The 19,184-nt window shown below is 28.0% G+C and overlaps 1 protein-coding gene across 2 annotated transcripts in view; it reads left to right on the top strand.

Annotated features, from left to right (window-relative positions):
- Nucleotides 1-674: 674 nt before the first annotated feature.
- The window catches only part of LOC112684951 (calmodulin-lysine N-methyltransferase-like), a 22,478-nt gene continuing 3,968 nt past the window's right edge, over nucleotides 675-19,184 (top strand). The window contains exons 1-5 of one of the 2 annotated variants that reach the window (XM_025556688.1): nucleotides 695-890; nucleotides 17,242-17,314; nucleotides 17,451-17,585; nucleotides 17,970-18,240; nucleotides 18,315-18,645. In XM_025556688.1, coding sequence (XP_025412473.1) covers nucleotides 889-890; nucleotides 17,242-17,314; nucleotides 17,451-17,585; nucleotides 17,970-18,240; nucleotides 18,315-18,645 — 812 coding nt within the window. In that variant the 5' untranslated portion in view covers nucleotides 695-888. Of the gene's footprint in view, nucleotides 891-1,631; nucleotides 2,188-2,605; nucleotides 3,282-17,241; nucleotides 17,315-17,450; nucleotides 17,586-17,969; nucleotides 18,241-18,314; nucleotides 18,646-19,184 lie in introns of those variants that run through there. The other variant, XM_025556689.1, reaches the window with a different exon arrangement.

A 19,184-nucleotide genomic window follows, 5' to 3' on the forward strand; every position in this document is an offset into this window, starting at 1 on the left:
TTTCGATAGACATGTAATTATATAATTGCCCCCATCCCTCTAATAAATGTTCAAGTTATGTCCATGCTATTAAATTTATAAATTTAGAGTATTAATAATTTAAATGAATATTGAATGGAAAAAAATTGATATAAATAATGGAAAAAATATTATTTACATAACCGAGAATACTTAATTATTGTAAGTTTAAAAATGTAACGAATTAAATATAAAAAAAATAAAGTAGTAATTAAAATTTTTTAAAAATATTTCTAATATCGACATAATTTATCATCAATAAGCTCATGGTTTTATTTATTAATTTAAAATCCATTTTATTTTTGTCACCTATTTGTACACCCATACCCTGAACACGATACAACCATATATTTATAAAAATTATGTATTTTAATTTTTAAGGCACGTATATATTATAGGCTTATATATATTGTTCATCTATCTCGATGGGCTTAAATAATGATAACGGCATATCGAGGAGTTACCGTGACACGATCATAGATAATAAAAATTATCTATTTATTTATTTATTTATTATTTATAGTATTTTTATTTATTTATTTATTATCTATGAACACGATTTAAAATTATGCGTTTTGCGGTCTGTTATCTATTCAGCGGCGATGTTCACGGCGTCATGTTGGCCACCATGGCCAGGATATCAATATTCCGTCCCCTCCATACGTTCCGAACGGTCAGTGGTTTCTACTCCGAGATAGTAATTATTATTTTTTTTTTTTATCCGACCAGTGGATTTTTATTTATTTTTTTTTTTAACGTTTGTTTTAAAACGCTCCCGTTCGCGTAAACGCGTACCGTTCGAACGCTGACCATGTAAGACGTCGAAACGCTTTTCGCCCGCCAGTTGCCAAACGTACGTAAACACCAAAAATGTAAGTATCTCTTGTCTGTAGTGTACTACCATTCGGCGCAACCCAATCGGCTGTGCTCATGTCATTGTTTAAATTAATGATATTATTGTTCGACGTGTTTCATTTTGAATCTTTACCCCGTAAACGGTTTTCAGTGGAAATATAATCAATTGTAACTATAAGTTTTCGGGTAATAAATTAAAATAAAAACAACTGGTTATGAGATGAAATCTAGATGCATAGGTCTTTAATACGTATTTACGTTTCAGCGACTTTGAAAAAAACAATTTTTGCATTCATATAGAACGGTGGCGTATAGGCGTATCAGATATAACATCAGCTGAATAGTATTTAACGTATAGATGCACTATGCTTATTCGATTAGTGTCGAATATTAGTAAAACATGGTGTACAACTAGCTACCTATAAACACTTGTAATATGGTGTTTATCAAGTAGTTTTCAATTAATCCTTATTTCACAAGCTTGTTCATAAATTGTTCACAATTAAATTTGCATAATAGTGCACAGTTGCAGTATATGCATTCCATAATTATTATGATAGTTAAAATATTAATTTCAGTACTTAACAATGGAAAAATGTAATAGATTTTGTATCAGTTTATAATTTACTTATATATTATACGTAATTATTGTTAATCTAAACAAGATCTTGGACTTAACATAAAATAATTTTTACATGATAATGATTAGATTAGTTATAAGTAATATACATACTATTTTATTTTCCTGTTTCTTGCAGGACATTTTCTGTGATATATCTAGTCAAAAAAATAAACCATTAATTTAAGTGAAAACTAATAATAATATGTTGAATAATGAATGCTAAAGAACGGGCACGTAATAGATGGAAATTATTAGCAAATACAGTCAGTAAAAAATGTCAAGACCAAATATTTGCAGCACAAATAAGCTATGATCTCTTTAATATTGAATGTATCAGTACTGAATGGTATAAATATTCTGCTTGTGTTCAAAGCAATAATTTCTCAGCTAATGTATGTCGATCTCCCATAATTATCACACCCGAAGAACTCATGGGTTTTAACAATACCGGCAATGTTCGAATATGGCCATCCGAAGAGGTATTAGCTTATTATGTTCTATCAAACCTGGATTTATTCAGAGATAAGACTGTACTGGAGCTGGGTGGCGGTATGAGCTGTTTGGCTGGTATAATGGCAGCTCTATATGGTTTTTGTAGTGATGTTCATTTGACTGATGGCAATCCGAATTCTGTATACAATGTTGAACGTATACTTAAGAAAAATGTGTTCTCAACAAAAGTTACCTGTTCGGTTAGTTATAATAAAACATTTATGTTTTTAAGTGAAACAAGTACCATTTTGTGTAGATTTATTTTTTCATTAATACACGTTTGTTAATTTGATTTTTTTTTCTTATTATTTCAACCTTCTGTGATTAATATATTTATAGATTTTTATTACTTTATTATTTTATCTATGTTTAATTGATTTCAATAATTATCTAATTGATAATTTCTATTTCTTTTTTTCTCAATATTATTTATCTATTTATTTATATTCATACTCACCGTTTGTTTGTGTTACTTAATTAGTTGTAGTCAAACAATATCCATTATTTTTCATTTATAAGCAAAGCATGATTTTGAAGATGTTTAGTTGCCTGAAATGAACAAGACAATATTTTAGTTTTCATTTTATACTGGAACTAATGGTAATATTCGCTAATTAGGTGTTGAAATGGGACCAAAGACCTGCAAACTTATGTCATTATGATGTGATACTAGCAGCTGACTGTCTATTTTTTGATGAAGCTCGTGATGATTTGGTGCATACTATTGCATCATCATTAGCATTTGATGGAATTGCATTGGTTGCGGCACCAAAACGAGGAACTACATTGTACGAGTTCATTAACATGGCGCAGCAAGAGGGTTTAGTCTGCACTGTGCAACAAAACTACAACGCTCTTGTATGGGAGCGTCATTCTAAACAGGTTCTCTTTAACTCTTTGTATGATACTGATTCACATTTTCCATTGTTGATAAGTATTACCAAAACGACCAAAATTATTGATTGCCAATTTCAATAAAACAAGTAGGAAAACATTATAGCGTACAACCAATTTTAAAATATTTTATTTGATTATCCAATATTGAGGGTAGATTAATAGTTTCCTTTTTATTATAAGTAGTGTTAAAAATTATGAAAATTACCTATTACAGGGAATCAATGTGTTTATGTAGATTCCTATTTTTATTCAAGTATACATTTAATCCATCAGCTATGTTTCAGTATTTGATAAACAATAATATGTTTACTCCTATTCTTTAAAATCACGAGTTATATATAAATGTTATATATCTTTAAATTTTGATTTCCAATTATTGATCATGTGTTAACTAAATCCAAATTAGTTTATGTTGTTACATCATATGTTGAAATGTAAAATTACTATTTATTTAGGTTTTTTAGTTCCATTAGTTTTATTTAATTTTGTAGATTCCTATCTTAAACATCAAATAGAGTTTCTTCATTTTCTAGAGATTAAAGACAAAATTTTCTAAACAGGGTGTTGGTTTATTCGAATTTTCCAGAAAAATTAAAACATTGATGATTGTCTTAAACTATATATTTATTAGTTTTGAATTTGCCAACTATTACTATTTAATTTAGTATTTATTAATTAATACCATTTATTATTTTTAATGTACTTATATCTATTGTTTTACTCATGTAGTTTCTCAATTTCAGTCATATTTCCCATTTCTTCCAAATTCTAGTTTAAATTTATTTGTAGTCAATTATTTTCTTTATTGTAACAATTTGCAGTTAGTTAGGTATTTAAATTTAAACATATTTCTTGTACATGTTTGATTTTTTATTTACAAAAACTTTTTCAATATTTGATGCTTTTAGCGTTTTATATAAATTATTAAACAATTTATAGGAATATTTTCTAATTTTTCATTCATTTACATTGTCAGTTATTATTCCAACTATAGAGTTTTGATTTTAAATGAAATAAAACAATTTAATATAAAATATAAAAAAAAAGAAATAAGATTTTTGGTGAAACTGTATACTGATATTTTGTACCCTAATTTTTTTTATTTCCATTAGGCTAAACCTTCAATTTTATTAGTTGACAAATATTTATCATTTATCAAAGTAAAAAACAAAATGTACTAAAAAAAAAAATTATATTTTACTGTCCATATTTGTAATTTATTTAAGTTCCTATTAATATTTTTTTGCTTTATTATTGTAGATTAAGTTTATCATACAATATTTTCATATCTTATATTATAGGTAAATCCTGTAAATAGAATGTTATATTATTTTAGTAATTGTGAACACCAACTAATTCAACATTGAATTTAATCAAATACTCTAATATGAATGTACCTTAATATAATACGTTAGAGTTATTATAAAACCTAGGGTCCAATCTAGAAGTAATTATAACATGACTTACATTTTAATGTAATATTAATATTATATTCAATAGTATTATAGTCTACAACATAATTTATAATATAATTATATCATTGTTATAGATTATTTTAAAAAGACAATTATTTTTTACACTATTACCATTCAATTAATGTATTTAACACATCTAGTCTTGTTTAGTCTTTAATAATTAGTGTTTTTCTTGTCAAAATATTATTTATTTATTATATTACAGTCAAAGTGTTTTTTAGATTTATTATGTATGTGATAATTATAAAAAAATCTAAAAGCCAATTGTGTTTTATCAACAAAAAAATTTGTTCAATATTATATAATATATATTTATTGTTTATATTACTCTGCATATATTTCAGAAATTATTATTTTAATAAATTGTATGGATATTCATTCCAATTAAATTTTTTATGTTTAACTACCATGTTCCAATGCACATATATATGTACTTAGAAAAATTTAATTTGATTAGACTTGTCTAAATTCCATACATATTATAGTTTTTGTTATTAACAACTCGTTTTTAAAAATTATTTTTAGTATATAATTTAGTAGTTAATGATAAAAATATGGGTGAGTTTTTATTTAAAATTAAAAAAAAAATTAAATTCTGCCAATTCGTGTTGATCTCTGAATGATTGACAATAACGAACAGACGTTAGTGTGTGGTAGAGTGGATTTACGAGAGTGATATTGGGTTACTGTTTTGACGTGAGTGTAAAATTAATCAAAGAAAGAAAATTTCAAACCGCTTGTGGCATGCTGCGTGGTGCTTTAGATTCTAAGTACATTGCCAAGTATCACTATATTACAGTGTATTCATCTTCGCCGTTATAGCTGCACATTCGTATAAGACCAACAAACTATAATAAATAAAAGTGTAAATATGTGAAATTTGTTTTGTATTTGAAGTCGCTAAAACAGTAAATACACTTGGAAGTGGTTTATGAAATATGTTTTTTTTTTTAAATTTTTTTTATGTAGGAATACATATATTTCTATGTATAAAGCATATTTAGTTAACGTATTAATGAAAAAACTGTAATTTTAAAAGTGTGACTATGTACTCTTTTTATCAGGTTAAACTAAAATGTACCTAGTGTTTTTAGAGCCATTAAATTATTTTTATACACTTCAGATCGAATATATATATTTATTGTGTATAATCAATAACTGGACTGAACAAATTTACTTAAGTTTTACTCTGTGCTGACCTAAATCGAATTGAATATAAATTATTTGTTTTTGTTCTAGTATGGGCCCTATGATCTATATTTGTGAGGTTGGCAAAACAAAGTTGGCTGTTTACACTATTGTTATTATATATAATATTCGATCAATTTATTACTTTCACACTCATTAATTCATTACGAAATCGCCTCTCGTATGCCAAAAACCCATTATCAATAGTAATAATTCGTTATTTAATTTGGGCTTAGGTACACTAAGGGGTTTAGATTTATTAAAGCTGTGAAGTAAAAGTATGTCTCGATTAAAACGTTTTCGTGTAAAAATATTGCCAACAGTTGTAGGAGTCGTAGAGAAGTTACTTATATTTAAATGTACTAAACATTCATACAACAATGAATAATTTATCTTTATAATGTAAATAAAACCTAAACCTGCCAAGAATCGACGTAGCACTATGTAGAACTTGCTTTACAAAATCTCTATAGTTCTCAATTTACGTTGTGTTAAATTGACTTATCAGACGTTAAATTTCCAAAGTTTATTGAATATTTATTAGATATTCCATATAAAATAGATTTATAAATCTTCGATGGTATTATTTTATGTGTACAATACCAATTTGTTGTATATTATAATTTACATGTGTTGTGATAGATAATATACTTAACTTGTTTACCTATCAAATATATTCTGAAATTGAAACCATATACGGTCTAAGTTATTATGTTACACTACCTACTTAATACTGTTAACCAAATAATAATACCTACAAAAAAAAAAACCACCCTTAAAGCTATTTAAAATAAATCTTTTAAGTTTAAAATTACGTGACTTAATACCTACTGTTCACTATTAAATATAAATTTGAAATCATTCTTTTATTTTGTTGCAGTTAGTCTATCACTCTTAGATTTTAACTTTTGTTGTAAGCATATAGCTATATTTACTGTTATGTGTTTGTTTAATATAAACTATTTTATTTTCATAATTCTATAATTATATATTCATTTTTCGTGTACATTCATAATACTTTATATTTCCTTATTAAAATATAACGTAAATTATTTAATCTTGTTTAAGTTTATACTTTAGAAGTAGGTATAGATGGTTTAATCGATCTGGATGAAATTCTCCTACTTGAGGAATGACGATAGCTATATATTATTTTTTAACTATCAATTTTTCTTTGTAATATTTAATAAAATACATAATTGTTAAATTTCAATAAAATTTGATTATCTAAATTTATATATAAACCTACTTATTTGTTAAATGATTTCACCAATAACCAAGTTTTCTTATCATTAGTTCGGATATCGAAATGTTCGTATTTGGATATCCGTAAATCTGGTAGGTATCGTTATTAGATAATATTAAATGATGTGGCAAAGTTGATTGCTCTCAACGTTTCTGCAAACGTGTTTCTACACGTGTCAAGAAACATGTATTATTATAATTTTTTTTTTGTTTACATTATTATACAACTAAAAGATGTACTATTGTAATATATATCTTCATATCGACTTATTTTATGTAAAATATTAAAAGTATGGTTTGATCTATGTATATGATTTTTTTTCCGTTTGACACTGAACACTCCGAAAGGGTGATATTTTACTGTCATTTTCGGGCGTCAAATATTTAAATATTGGCTAAATATGGCTCTGTGCGGGGGTAGGTACTGCGAACTACCGTTGAATAAATTATTATTAATGGAAGGTATGAAACTAACTTAAGACTTGAAATGAAAAGCCCGCCTCGTTATCTTCTCATCAATGGACGTAGTGTTCATGTTGTGCGCTCTCGTAGCAACACATTATATCGCAATTGAAAACTGTTACGATAATTTGTCGTGGTACAATCGTTGGCGTCATGCCTCCGCTGCCAATACCGAGGACGAGACTGATGTATGTACACACGTGCTTCCGGCTATAAATATTAATGGGCTATAACAAATAATCTAATTAAAAAGTCTTACGTCTGTTGGGGTGTGGTCCTAGATCACCCAAGATTTTATATTTTTTCTTTCTTTTTTTTGGCACCGTAAAAATCGTGATATCGCTCCCGTTTTTATTTTATGCGTCGTACATACATACGTATACACGCATCAACAAATTCACTTTTTAGATGACTACAGGTTGAGTGGATTTCGATTTCGTCGCCCTTTATATTGCATGTACAGTTTTAATCACTAATCAGTATATACTAGGCACAGGGTGATGGGAATTTTATGTCATAAAAGCATTAGAAAACATGAAGTAGTTCTGATTTGAATTTTATAAGTTGACCACTAAAGACACTCAAAAAGGGCATCTATACATTTTATTATCGTACATAAATTTTTTGTAGTACGAGTACTTCACTATTATAAAATGTTCTGTGCTTCGCGTTTATATATGAGCTAACCGCTTACACATAAAATTCTGATAACTCGCACATATATCTGTATAATGTATAAATGTATGTTTAACCGTGCATAACTGGGTTTGCGTCGGCTGTTCGTCACAAGCGATAGAATACCAATAGGTAGGTATTATGAAAACGTTTTTTTGGAGCGCATTGTCGAAACGTATTGTGGTTGTGTATATTATAGAAGTAAATTTTTTTCCTTAAAAGAAAATTATATAACAACTCGAGTGAATTTAAACCTAGCCTATGTTTTGCCGAATTCGTGAAAATGTCAATTTCATGATTTCGACAGATTTTCTGCTGAATTATGCATTCATTGGGCAACACATAGTTCTTATATAGAGTGTTATAATAATAAAATGTATAATATTTTCTGAGTAAACCACCCAGAAGAACCCAAAGACAAAGATTGTTGAGATCTCATTTAGGATTTCTCGGCACTTAATGTGTTAAATGTTATTGAATCATATTTATGTGTAAAAAAATTTATGATCTACAATTAAATTACTTTGCCGATCGTATGAAATCGATAATTTAATGCAAACTCTGTGTAATATATAAATATATAATATACAACAAGTAAGTATAATGAGCACATATTACCTATGTGCGTTTCAAATTTTATCTCAAACGCTTGAAAATCGATGTGTCGTAATATTTTTTTGACAAGTTTTATTCATTTTTTTGCGTCACGTTTGCATATATTTTGTAATATTACCAGTATGTATACAGCAGGCGTGTATTTAATGTTCTATTAATATTATACGTGCCTATTTGGTATTTTATTTTACTAATTTTTACAGTTTTTTTTTTGGAACGATCACAAAACGGTTAGTCTCGAAGATTGCCAATCGTCGCGTATTAAACTAGATTCCTGATTTAGATCATCGGTGGAGTCCCTCACATACAAGCTAAATGCCCTCTATTAGTAACGATGGTCGCCAAATCGTTCGTATATCAATTGCTCGTCGCCGTTGGACCGTTAATTTTAGTCGAACGCCCTCCGCTGACGCCTCTGTCGTCGTCGCGATTTTAATGTTTATACGAATTAAAAACGTCTACACATCATTATATACATATACGTCTATTCCTCATCATATATACTCTACGTCGTGCATTTGTACTTTCTATGCACTCACTATAAATACCAGGGTTGTTATATTTCAATCGAAAAACTTTATTAGATCCAAAAATAAAAATTCAATGATCAAAATCTATTGATTACATGTTTTTTTTTTATGTACTATGAAGTGCACTTCATATTTAAAATGTATTTTCCTATCATCGCTTAGATGAGCACAAATAATTGGTGTCGTTGATTGACCAGTAATTAAAATTGAAGGTTTAATTTTTTTCTACAGGCTATATTTTATTCAAGATCGTTTCAATTGTTGGTAAATGTCTAAATTTAAATTTAGTAGAAAGGATTTTTAAATTTTTAGTTATTTGACTTGATGGAACGAGACCGTATCTAATATTTTTGTGTTTTGCATGTGTCTTTAAAGATCTATCATCTAATATTTTCAACCAAGTCCAATTAAAAGGCAATGAAGTACGAGAGTTAACGTCTCAGATGAGATTCATTATATTGCAGTCGTGAGTTTAAACTTAGTATGATGGTTGTTTATTCGATTCCCTAGTGTTTCTAGTTTACCTTGGTATAGTTAAATATTTTCTATGATAAATAAGTATAAAATATGAATAGAATAGAAAATTAAAAAAATAATTAATTTTTTTTCTTATACATTAAATAATTAAATAACATTATATACTTATATCTTCAAATTTTCCCAGTCATCAGAATATAAGTTAGGTATTTTTTTAATATTTTACTAAAAAATTTACATTAATTTTAATAATGTAGTCTCAATTTAGTAAATTATTAAAAAAAAAAACCTTATATATTTATCGCTGTTTGTATAATATATATTTTAATAATTATGATAAACCTCTATACTCTTTAATCCCGAACTCAAACTTTACATTTTACATGGTAAGATCAGAATGGCTAATTTTGCCAAATATATTATGATGAGCATCACTTAAACGTAAAGCTTTTGTATATAAGCATATCTATAACATTTTAATTTATGATTAAATGTAATGCACTTGTTTGTATATCATCGCATTCAATAATATTATAGACAGTAGACTGATATAGTTTTGTTGAACTTGAGTAGGTGTAAATTTTCGGTGGTTATTAAAGTATACATATACATTAGCATTATCGTGAATAAGTGGATAAACATAGCATCTGTATTTTATATATGAAAGATAAAAGCTTTTTGTCCATAGTATATAATATGGGTACCCTTATATGTATTGTGTACACGATTAAACGGTCCCCTCATCATGCATGCGTAATTATTATTATTATTATTTTTAATATTATTATACACTTTTACAGAACTTTGTTAATCTTTGTATAAACGTGGATGTGCAACATTTGTGCCCACACTATAGAATTTCTTACATTTCGAAATATTATTTTACTGTGTATGAAAAAAATACTGCATATTATTGTTTGTATGGGAAGTATACGATTTTTAGTTTTACTTTGATTAATATTATTCATGACTAGGGAACGAATTTATATGTAATAAAAATACATAAATATGTACATATGTATGTAAGTATAATTTATAAAATATGTACTAAAACCATCCAAATATGTAGGAAAAAAATTTAAAAAAAAAAAAAAAATATAATTATTAAATTATCAAAATGATTTGTTGCATTGAATTATTACAATATATTTTAAATTATCAAATATTAAATGTCGCCTATTAGATCTGAAAATATTTTTAAAACGGCTAAATGATCGTTCCACATCAACCTACATCGGTTGATTTAAGCATGTTTGAAGGGCATATTATTAGAAGGCGATAATTCCAAATTTTTAGAAGGGTGTCTGCCACTAATTATGTCATTAATTGATTTAAAATCAATATGACCTGAAATTTTTTTCTGTAAAAACATGAATTTTCTTTTTTACTACTTCTCCTATTGGTCCGTTTACGAGTTTTCATTTTGCAATCGTTGATTCGACAATTTGCATACTTTTATTCAAGGACATATTTTTGTTTTTAATTTTATAATTGTATGTGCAATAAAACTAAAATTCACTGAGATGAAAATTAAATTTGTTTTCAATGTTTCATTTTGCATAATATTTTGAGTTTTTCTAATAGCGATAAAAGTTCTGGATCTAAATTTGAAATAATTTTTTATATTTTTGTATGAAGAAGACGTATGAATGATGAACTAATAAAATATGTTTAAAAATATTTAAAAATTAGTGAAATATGTAATTATACCAAAATATGTAAAAATATGTAAAATAAAAGTAGCATCATATTAATAGGAATGATTTAAATTATGAACATTTCTTATCAAATTTTAAATATCTTGTTTTAATAAAAATATGTATTTACATATAAATCCGTTCCCTATTCATGACTAAAGTTATGGCAGATTTAAAATTTTATCTAATTATGCGTATTTATAATTTGACAATGATTAAATTACAAGGCACATACAATAAACTAATGAGACTCGGAAATACTAAGTATAACGTAATTTGATTAAAAATTATTATTATTAGGTAACGTCATTAATTAGATTATAATGTATAAATGTGAACTTTTATCTTATCAAAACTCGTGTTTGCATGTATTTTCTAGTAAATAATTATGAAAAACAGTCGAACAAGTAACAAATTTTAGAAATAATTTACACGTGTTCACGATGATATTTAAGTAGATTGTGTTGGTCATATTCGATTATAGTTTAAGTGTATAAAATATTGGGACTTATTAAAGAATACACATGATCATTCATTAATCATACTTGTATTACTAATAAGTTATATTATAATTAAACGAATCTATACAATTTTTTTAATTTTCTATTAAGGCATAATTAACATATGTGATATTACTCAAATTTAATTTTTTTTAATTCAATACGGGAAATGTCACCATAAAAAAAAAAACTGAAATTTAAAATTTGTGTAAGAGAAATACGATGTATTATGATGATGTACTGGTTTATGGAAATGTATAAATTAAATTATAATATTTTAAAATTCTATGAAATACACGTAGTTTCATTTTCAAGTGAATATTCATTCTATGATTTCAACTGTGTTGTAGAAAGTAATTTTTTTCAAAATCAGATTGCATTACTGTATCACATGTGATTTGTTTTTTTGCGTCTGTAAACGTAAATACTATTTGAAATATTCGGTTTTGTAGTGTCATCCTAATACTCTCTCAAATATTTTAGAATAATTGGTTTACAATTTCTCACCGTGATGGATTATCTTTAAATGTTTTGGAACAAGTGGGGATTGTAGACTTCGGTAAATTAGTCCAAGTGGATTCAGCGTAGGTCATAAATCTGTCTCTCTTTGTCAAATAATGCCAATGAGTAGATACTGCGATAAGTAAATAAGACAACTACATGTGTATATGATACAAATTATTGTTATGGAATGCATGTGACATGAACAAGAAAACCCTGGTCTAATAGTGAATCGTTTATCATTTTATATTCGTTTAAGTAAGAGTAGAACTTTATTATTTTATTGCTTACGTTAAAACTGGGTTGCAAAACGATTAACAGTGGTGGTTTTGGTGAACTGAAAGTTGTGAGTTGTGCTGAAAATGTGAAATGAGTTCGACGGAAAGAACTGCTGTACTGTGTATTATCGTGTATCTTGATGACACCGTTTATTTTCGAGTCTACGAGGTTTAATCGAATTTGAATTGTAGACGAATGATATATGATTAGTACGTATGTAATTACGTTTATCGTACAATATACTTGTATATAATTGGAGATTGATTAGAGTATGTAGATTATGATTTAAATCTGCGAGTGTTGGGTTCTCCAATCAAAACGTTTGCAGTGAAATTGATTTCAATACACCCGAGTAGATGATACTAGAATTCATTTTAAGTTATATTTGTTATTCGAAAAGTTCTTAAATGCTGTGACTTGTTTTAATATTGTTCCAATAACAGTTTATTCAATTTTTATATTAATATGAGTTCGATTTTTTAATTCGGAAAAACTTTTAGATGGCGTTAGACGAGGCACGTAATCAGGGTGGGTGTTACAGATGTAGTAATAATACCCCTTCCTTGACTGGGTTATACTTGTGTTTTATAAATGTTTAGATACATCATAAACCGTGATGAACATATATTTATCATAACGAAATATATATAATACGATAACAGTAATGTAAAGCCGGGACTCGGCTTCTCATTACATCATTTTGTCTAATAATCTGAGGTCGTGATTTTGTGTTGTTTCATACACGATTTGAAATATCTTATATTTTCTTGGGGCTGTCGGGCCAATAACCCTAGAGGACTTGTCCTATATAACTTTGTTACAAATAATAATTATAAAGTACTGGTCCCATCTGGGCCAACTTATTAGCCAACTTCTATAAGAAAAAACCCTGATATTCTGGACATATTCGTTACAAAAATTCCCAACAGTATACATAATACGATTGAAAATCTTTTGGATCTAAACTCTGATCACTCCTCAATACTTCTAACCTTAAATACCTGTCCACCAACTCACCCCAAACCACCTAAACTATTCTATTCTCACACTGATAAGATTCTATCCATAAACTTGTCCAACAAGAAATTAAATTAAATGTGAAATTAAAATCTACTGATGACATCGACTTAGCAATTAATGATCTCACTAAATGCATACAAGCAGCTGCTTGGGCAGCCACAAATCTAAATTAACTCACCCATTTAACTAGTCCATTTCCCCTTAACATAAGAATTATCATAGCCGAGAAACGTAAATCAAGAGCTCAATATCAGCGAACTAGACTTCCGTCGGATAAACACAAATACAATAAGTTGGCAAATAAATTAAAAAAAATTCTCATTAAACACAAACTAGCATCATTTGAATACCATTTATTTAATCTATCAAATAAAGACGGAAGTCTTTGGAAGGCTACCAAAAAAGCTCTTAAATATAAATTCTCTAATATTCCCATAAAAAAAGATAACGGCACTTATGCTACTAAAGACTCAGATAAAGCAGAATTATTCAAGACCCATCTACATTATACATTCCAACCCCATAAAAATATAATAAATTACGACATTATCAACTCAGTACACCAGTTTCTAGAAGCTCCTCTTACACTTTCTACTCCTGTCAAACATTTCTCGCCAAATGATGTCAAGTATATTATTCAAAAATATCTCAATCGAAAATCTCCAGGCTATGACTTAATCACCGCTGAAGTTGCTAAGTATCTTCCAATAAAAGCCATAATTCACCAAACTCATATTTATAATGCTATATTAAGACTCTCTTATTTCCCAACTGTTTGGAAATTCTCATCTATTATCCTTTTTCCAAAACCCAACAAACCCCCAGACTTGGTCACGTCTTACAGACCTATTTACTATTTACTATTAGTCTTACAGACTAATTAATTCTCAAACGAACTTTACCAAGCATAAGTGAAAACAAAATACTTCCTGATCATCGGTTCGGTTTCCGTCAATCGCATTCTACAATCCATCAAGCCCACAGGATTGTTGATGCGATTTCCTTCTCCCTAGAGAAAAAATTATATTGCACCTGTGCTTTTCTTGATGTATCGCAAGCATTCGATAGGGTGTGGCATAATGGCCTGCTATTTAAACTTAAAAAATTATTACACCCTTCCTACTACCTGCTCATTAAATCATACTTAACAGACCGTAACTTCCGAATATGTTACGGCTCCTCTGTCTCTAGCATATAAATGCATATCTATATAAATGCTGGTGTTGCTCAAGGAGGTTTACTTTCCCCGATACTATACAACATTTACGCATCAGATCAACCTACCACACCTTACCTATGACTCTTTCTTTTTCTAAAATACTTATTCGTTTTGCTTTTTTTTTTCTTTTTTTGCTGAGTAGGATATGCAATATGAAACATTTTTCTTTATCTTCCGATTTAGATTCTAAATCGAGAAGATATCGCTGATTTGCTGTTATCTTGCATACTGGAAAAATATTAGAGATTTTGGTATGACTCATTGTTGTGGACTAAGTATAATATACGTTACTATTAAAACCGTGTATTTAAACTGGGTTCCCGTCATGCGTGTACTGCGCGTGGCGAATACATGGGCTGTGTTGAATTTTCGGTTTATACTAATAGCGCCTGAGGCAATCATACTCAATTGCCTTCCCCCTCCAGATCCGGCACTACTTATATACTCTTATATTTACTAATATTGATTACATTACCAGACAACAGTAAATAATAAAAATCCTTTTCCTTCTCGCAATGCTTGAAAATCTATTTAAGAAACACATCTGATGAAAATCGCTTGAATGGTATAATCATTATGAATATTCATCGTAATTTAGTTGCAACCACTGACGAAATAATAGATACACTAGCTTTTAATACTCGTCACATGAAGTTATTTAAAAAATTTAATTTTTGTTTTTTATTAATAATTATACATTAGAGATAAAATGTACATTTGAAACTTTATTAAAATATTAAAATATTTTCTTATACATCATTATCTATTCATGTGTAATGTACTAATAGTAATGTGTACTAATGATTATACAATAAAGTATATGTAAGATTATTAATTGGATGTGTATAATTTTTTCAGTTAATTTTGAATAACACCTCCCCCCCTCTTTAAATTGAAATCCTAGTAACGTACTTGCGTTGGAGGACAATATAACTAAATAAATAATCTTATAAATATAAATCTTTTAAAAATTATAAAACAACAATCCATAGTAATTTCAAAAGTTGTATTATGTTATTATACATATAATTTTAATTTTGGATTTATTAAATATAACCAAATAAAGTGGTTGTGAGGTTAGATAAACAAAGGGACGATAAATCAATTTATTTATTTTGTAATTATAGACAATGAAGGGGAAAGCTCAGAAATAGTAAATGGTAAATGATTTGTGTTTCCTTATATAAGGAGTGGTTTATAATATTATGTTTCTTAGTACCATAAAATAATTTAATATATTTATATATTTATACTTTTAAAAATAATTAAAATTAAAAAGTAAAGCGTTGGTAATCAAATTTGTAATTTATTTTTCAATTCGTTTTACTTCAAATTACTTCATGTGGTGAATTATTATTTTGTATGATTGTGAATTGCGAATATTATTTATTTTACCTCCTACTTATTGTTTTTTATTTTGTTTTATACTGATTGTATTAAAAAGTCAAATATTTATGTACATGCAAATTTGAAATCTCTATCTACTGAAAAATATTTTTGAATAATTGCAAATAATAGTTTTTTATTTTTAATTAATAACCCCTAAAATAACGAAAGTTATTACAGTTAATGATCGTAGTTATGAATTATAAATAATAATATAAAACATTTTTGTTTTTTAAAGTACCTTCAATTTTGAATGGCGAGACGATATTATAGCGAGTTATAAATGATTCAGTAAATAATATGTATAAGTTAAATAATAGTTCCATTGAATATAATAATATATAATAATTATCTTATTTTAATTTAATGTTTTATTGAAATGTGTGTTTATACATTAAAATAACCATAAAGTCATAAAATAATCGTTCTAAAAGTGTTATATATTATAAATTGCAAATTAATTATTTTATATTAAAAATTAAAAAGAAATATTAGTATTTTAAATGTTTGAATTTAAGAACTTTCCAAATTTATCTTCTGATGTATGGTAGAGAGCGTATTTTTTTTGGTGTTTTTCACTAAAGGAAGAGTTACATAAATAAAAGTTTCACTCTTAATTTTACTGTTTTTATATTATTTTTATTGTTTTTATTAATACGTCGATGTTATTTATACGAATAAAACTAATTTCTTAATCGCTAATTAAATGTATTGTTCCAATACATAATCCATTTTTGATATTACAGTACGCTCAATATTTTATGATTTACCAACTCTTTCGACTAAGCGTGTATTGCAATATTTATTAGACATATGCATAATACTTAAAATTATTATTTTCAAAATTCCTGAGTTATTTTATTTATTATATTTATGATACTTATAAGACTGATTGAAAGTTGTACTAAATACTAAACAATATATGAGTTGCTTAAGATGCGAAAGCTATAAATGAGTTATTTCTACCCTTCCACTAAATAAATATTATGAATCACCTACCAATTCACTACAGTATGAAATGTTGGAATATTATAATTTAAATTAGACCCTCTGACATGTTATTAACGCTTATTTAAATACATTTGTAGGACCGAATTCTGGAAATCGACAGGCAAGAAGTACTGCGACTTTTGCAAATGTTGGATTGCAGATAACAAACCAGTGAGTTATTCATAATACATATATCTTATACATGGTTGAATTAATTTGCACTTTGCATGTAATGTGAGGTGAAGTGCACAAGTATTTTAAAGATCAATGCTAATGTAAATATGTGCAATGCGTGTATATTTAACAGAGTATTCAGTTTCATGAAAATGGAAAACGGCACCAAAATAGTGTGGCCAAACGGCTGGTGGATATTAAAAAGAACAGTGCCGTTGAACGGAAAGAAGAACAAAAAATGGAAATGGACATGAAACGAATGGAACAGGTATATTACTCTATAATAATAATATTTTTACTGTCATCATAGAGCTTTACCCCTCCCCCCCTCAATCCCGTTTATGATCTATACCTCATACTTATAAAATGTATATCCTATCTGCAATATACGTTATATACAGTGACGTTTTATGGATTTCCATTACGTGTTAAGTTTTCGGTATATTGGAAATAGTATTCTATATTTATACGAACTAAATTTGTATAGAGGATCAAATTTATTTTACTGTGGTCTACCCTTTATATTCCATATATTGGTGTAATTTTAAAACTCAAATACAATTGTCATACAAAAAAGCAAAATGTTAAATTGTTATATACAAGTTTTAAACATTTTTTTTTTTTTTTTTGTGTAATAATATACGTTTTGTAGAACGCTATGAAAGCCTACTACAACGACATACAGAACAACCCCGATTTTTCTTCGCAAGTACTGTTAAAAGAAAAAGGCATTTCTATACGTCCCACTCCTTATATGATGACTCCTCAGCCGACTGGACCGCATGTGAATATTAGCTACTCAAAAAACAACATGCCCGTGTCCATTAAAACGGTGCCGCCCCCCAAGCCTGAGTATGTTTGGCATCAATCTAGGACGGACGATGGTACTGATATGATGTACTACTGGAACACTGAGACTGGAGGTCGGTGGAGAAAATGACAGATAGGACGTGTATGACTAAGGATTTTTTAGTACTATTTGTTTTTGTGTGTTTAGAGTCTGTCTGGGAACCTCCGGCCGAGGGATTCCTGAGTGTCGCTGAACAGGAAGGGGAACAGAACAAAGAAAGTAGCAAGAAGAAGAAGGAGAAAGAGAAGGTGACAGCGAAAAAAAAAGCTCCGGGCTCAGGGTCTAAAGCCAAGAAAAAAAAATCGGACAAAGAAGACAAGGATGATGACGATGAAGATGAAGACGGTGGCGATGGCGGTGATGGAGGTAAATCGACTGTAAAGGTTCCGGTGGCAGTGCCCCCTGTGGTACGTGGTGAATTCGAACCGTTTATGATGGAAACGACGCGTATTGGATCGTGGAAAGCAGTGGAAACGATGTAAGTACAGAGAAAATCGATCACGTAAATGCTGTTCCGATTTGAAATATGTCTAGGTTTAATAACTAAATTGGGGATCGAACTGTTTTACTATCGAAAACGATATTATTGCTTTAATACAGGCATACGAATGAAAAAAAAAAAAAAAAAACTGTATTCTATAATATTTAATCGGATGTTAAAACATGCATGAGATGGGAGTTGCAATGCATTTGCATTGTACCCAAATGTATAACTCGTATAACGGTAGCGGCCTTCTCAATTTTTTATACGGCTTACAATCACGTACGTCGATTGAATACGAAGATATTTTTCATTGTTTCGCTTGCCAGTTTGGCAGGCAAAAACTGCTATTCGTTTTAATCATTAGGAGCTAGTTATAAATATATTTATTTTATAATTTTATATATAAAAACAATTGACTTACATGTTTCTTATGACCGTAACGAAACACGTGTTCGTTAATTTATCTTGTAATAAATATTATATTTATTATATATATATATATATATATATATATATATATATATATATATATA

The sequence above is a fragment of the Sipha flava genome, unplaced genomic scaffold (genome assembly GCF_003268045.1).
Source record: "Sipha flava isolate LNK unplaced genomic scaffold, YSA_version1 259_pilon_pilon, whole genome shotgun sequence".
In the NCBI taxonomy this organism is placed as follows: Eukaryota; Metazoa; Arthropoda; class Insecta; order Hemiptera; family Aphididae; genus Sipha; species Sipha flava.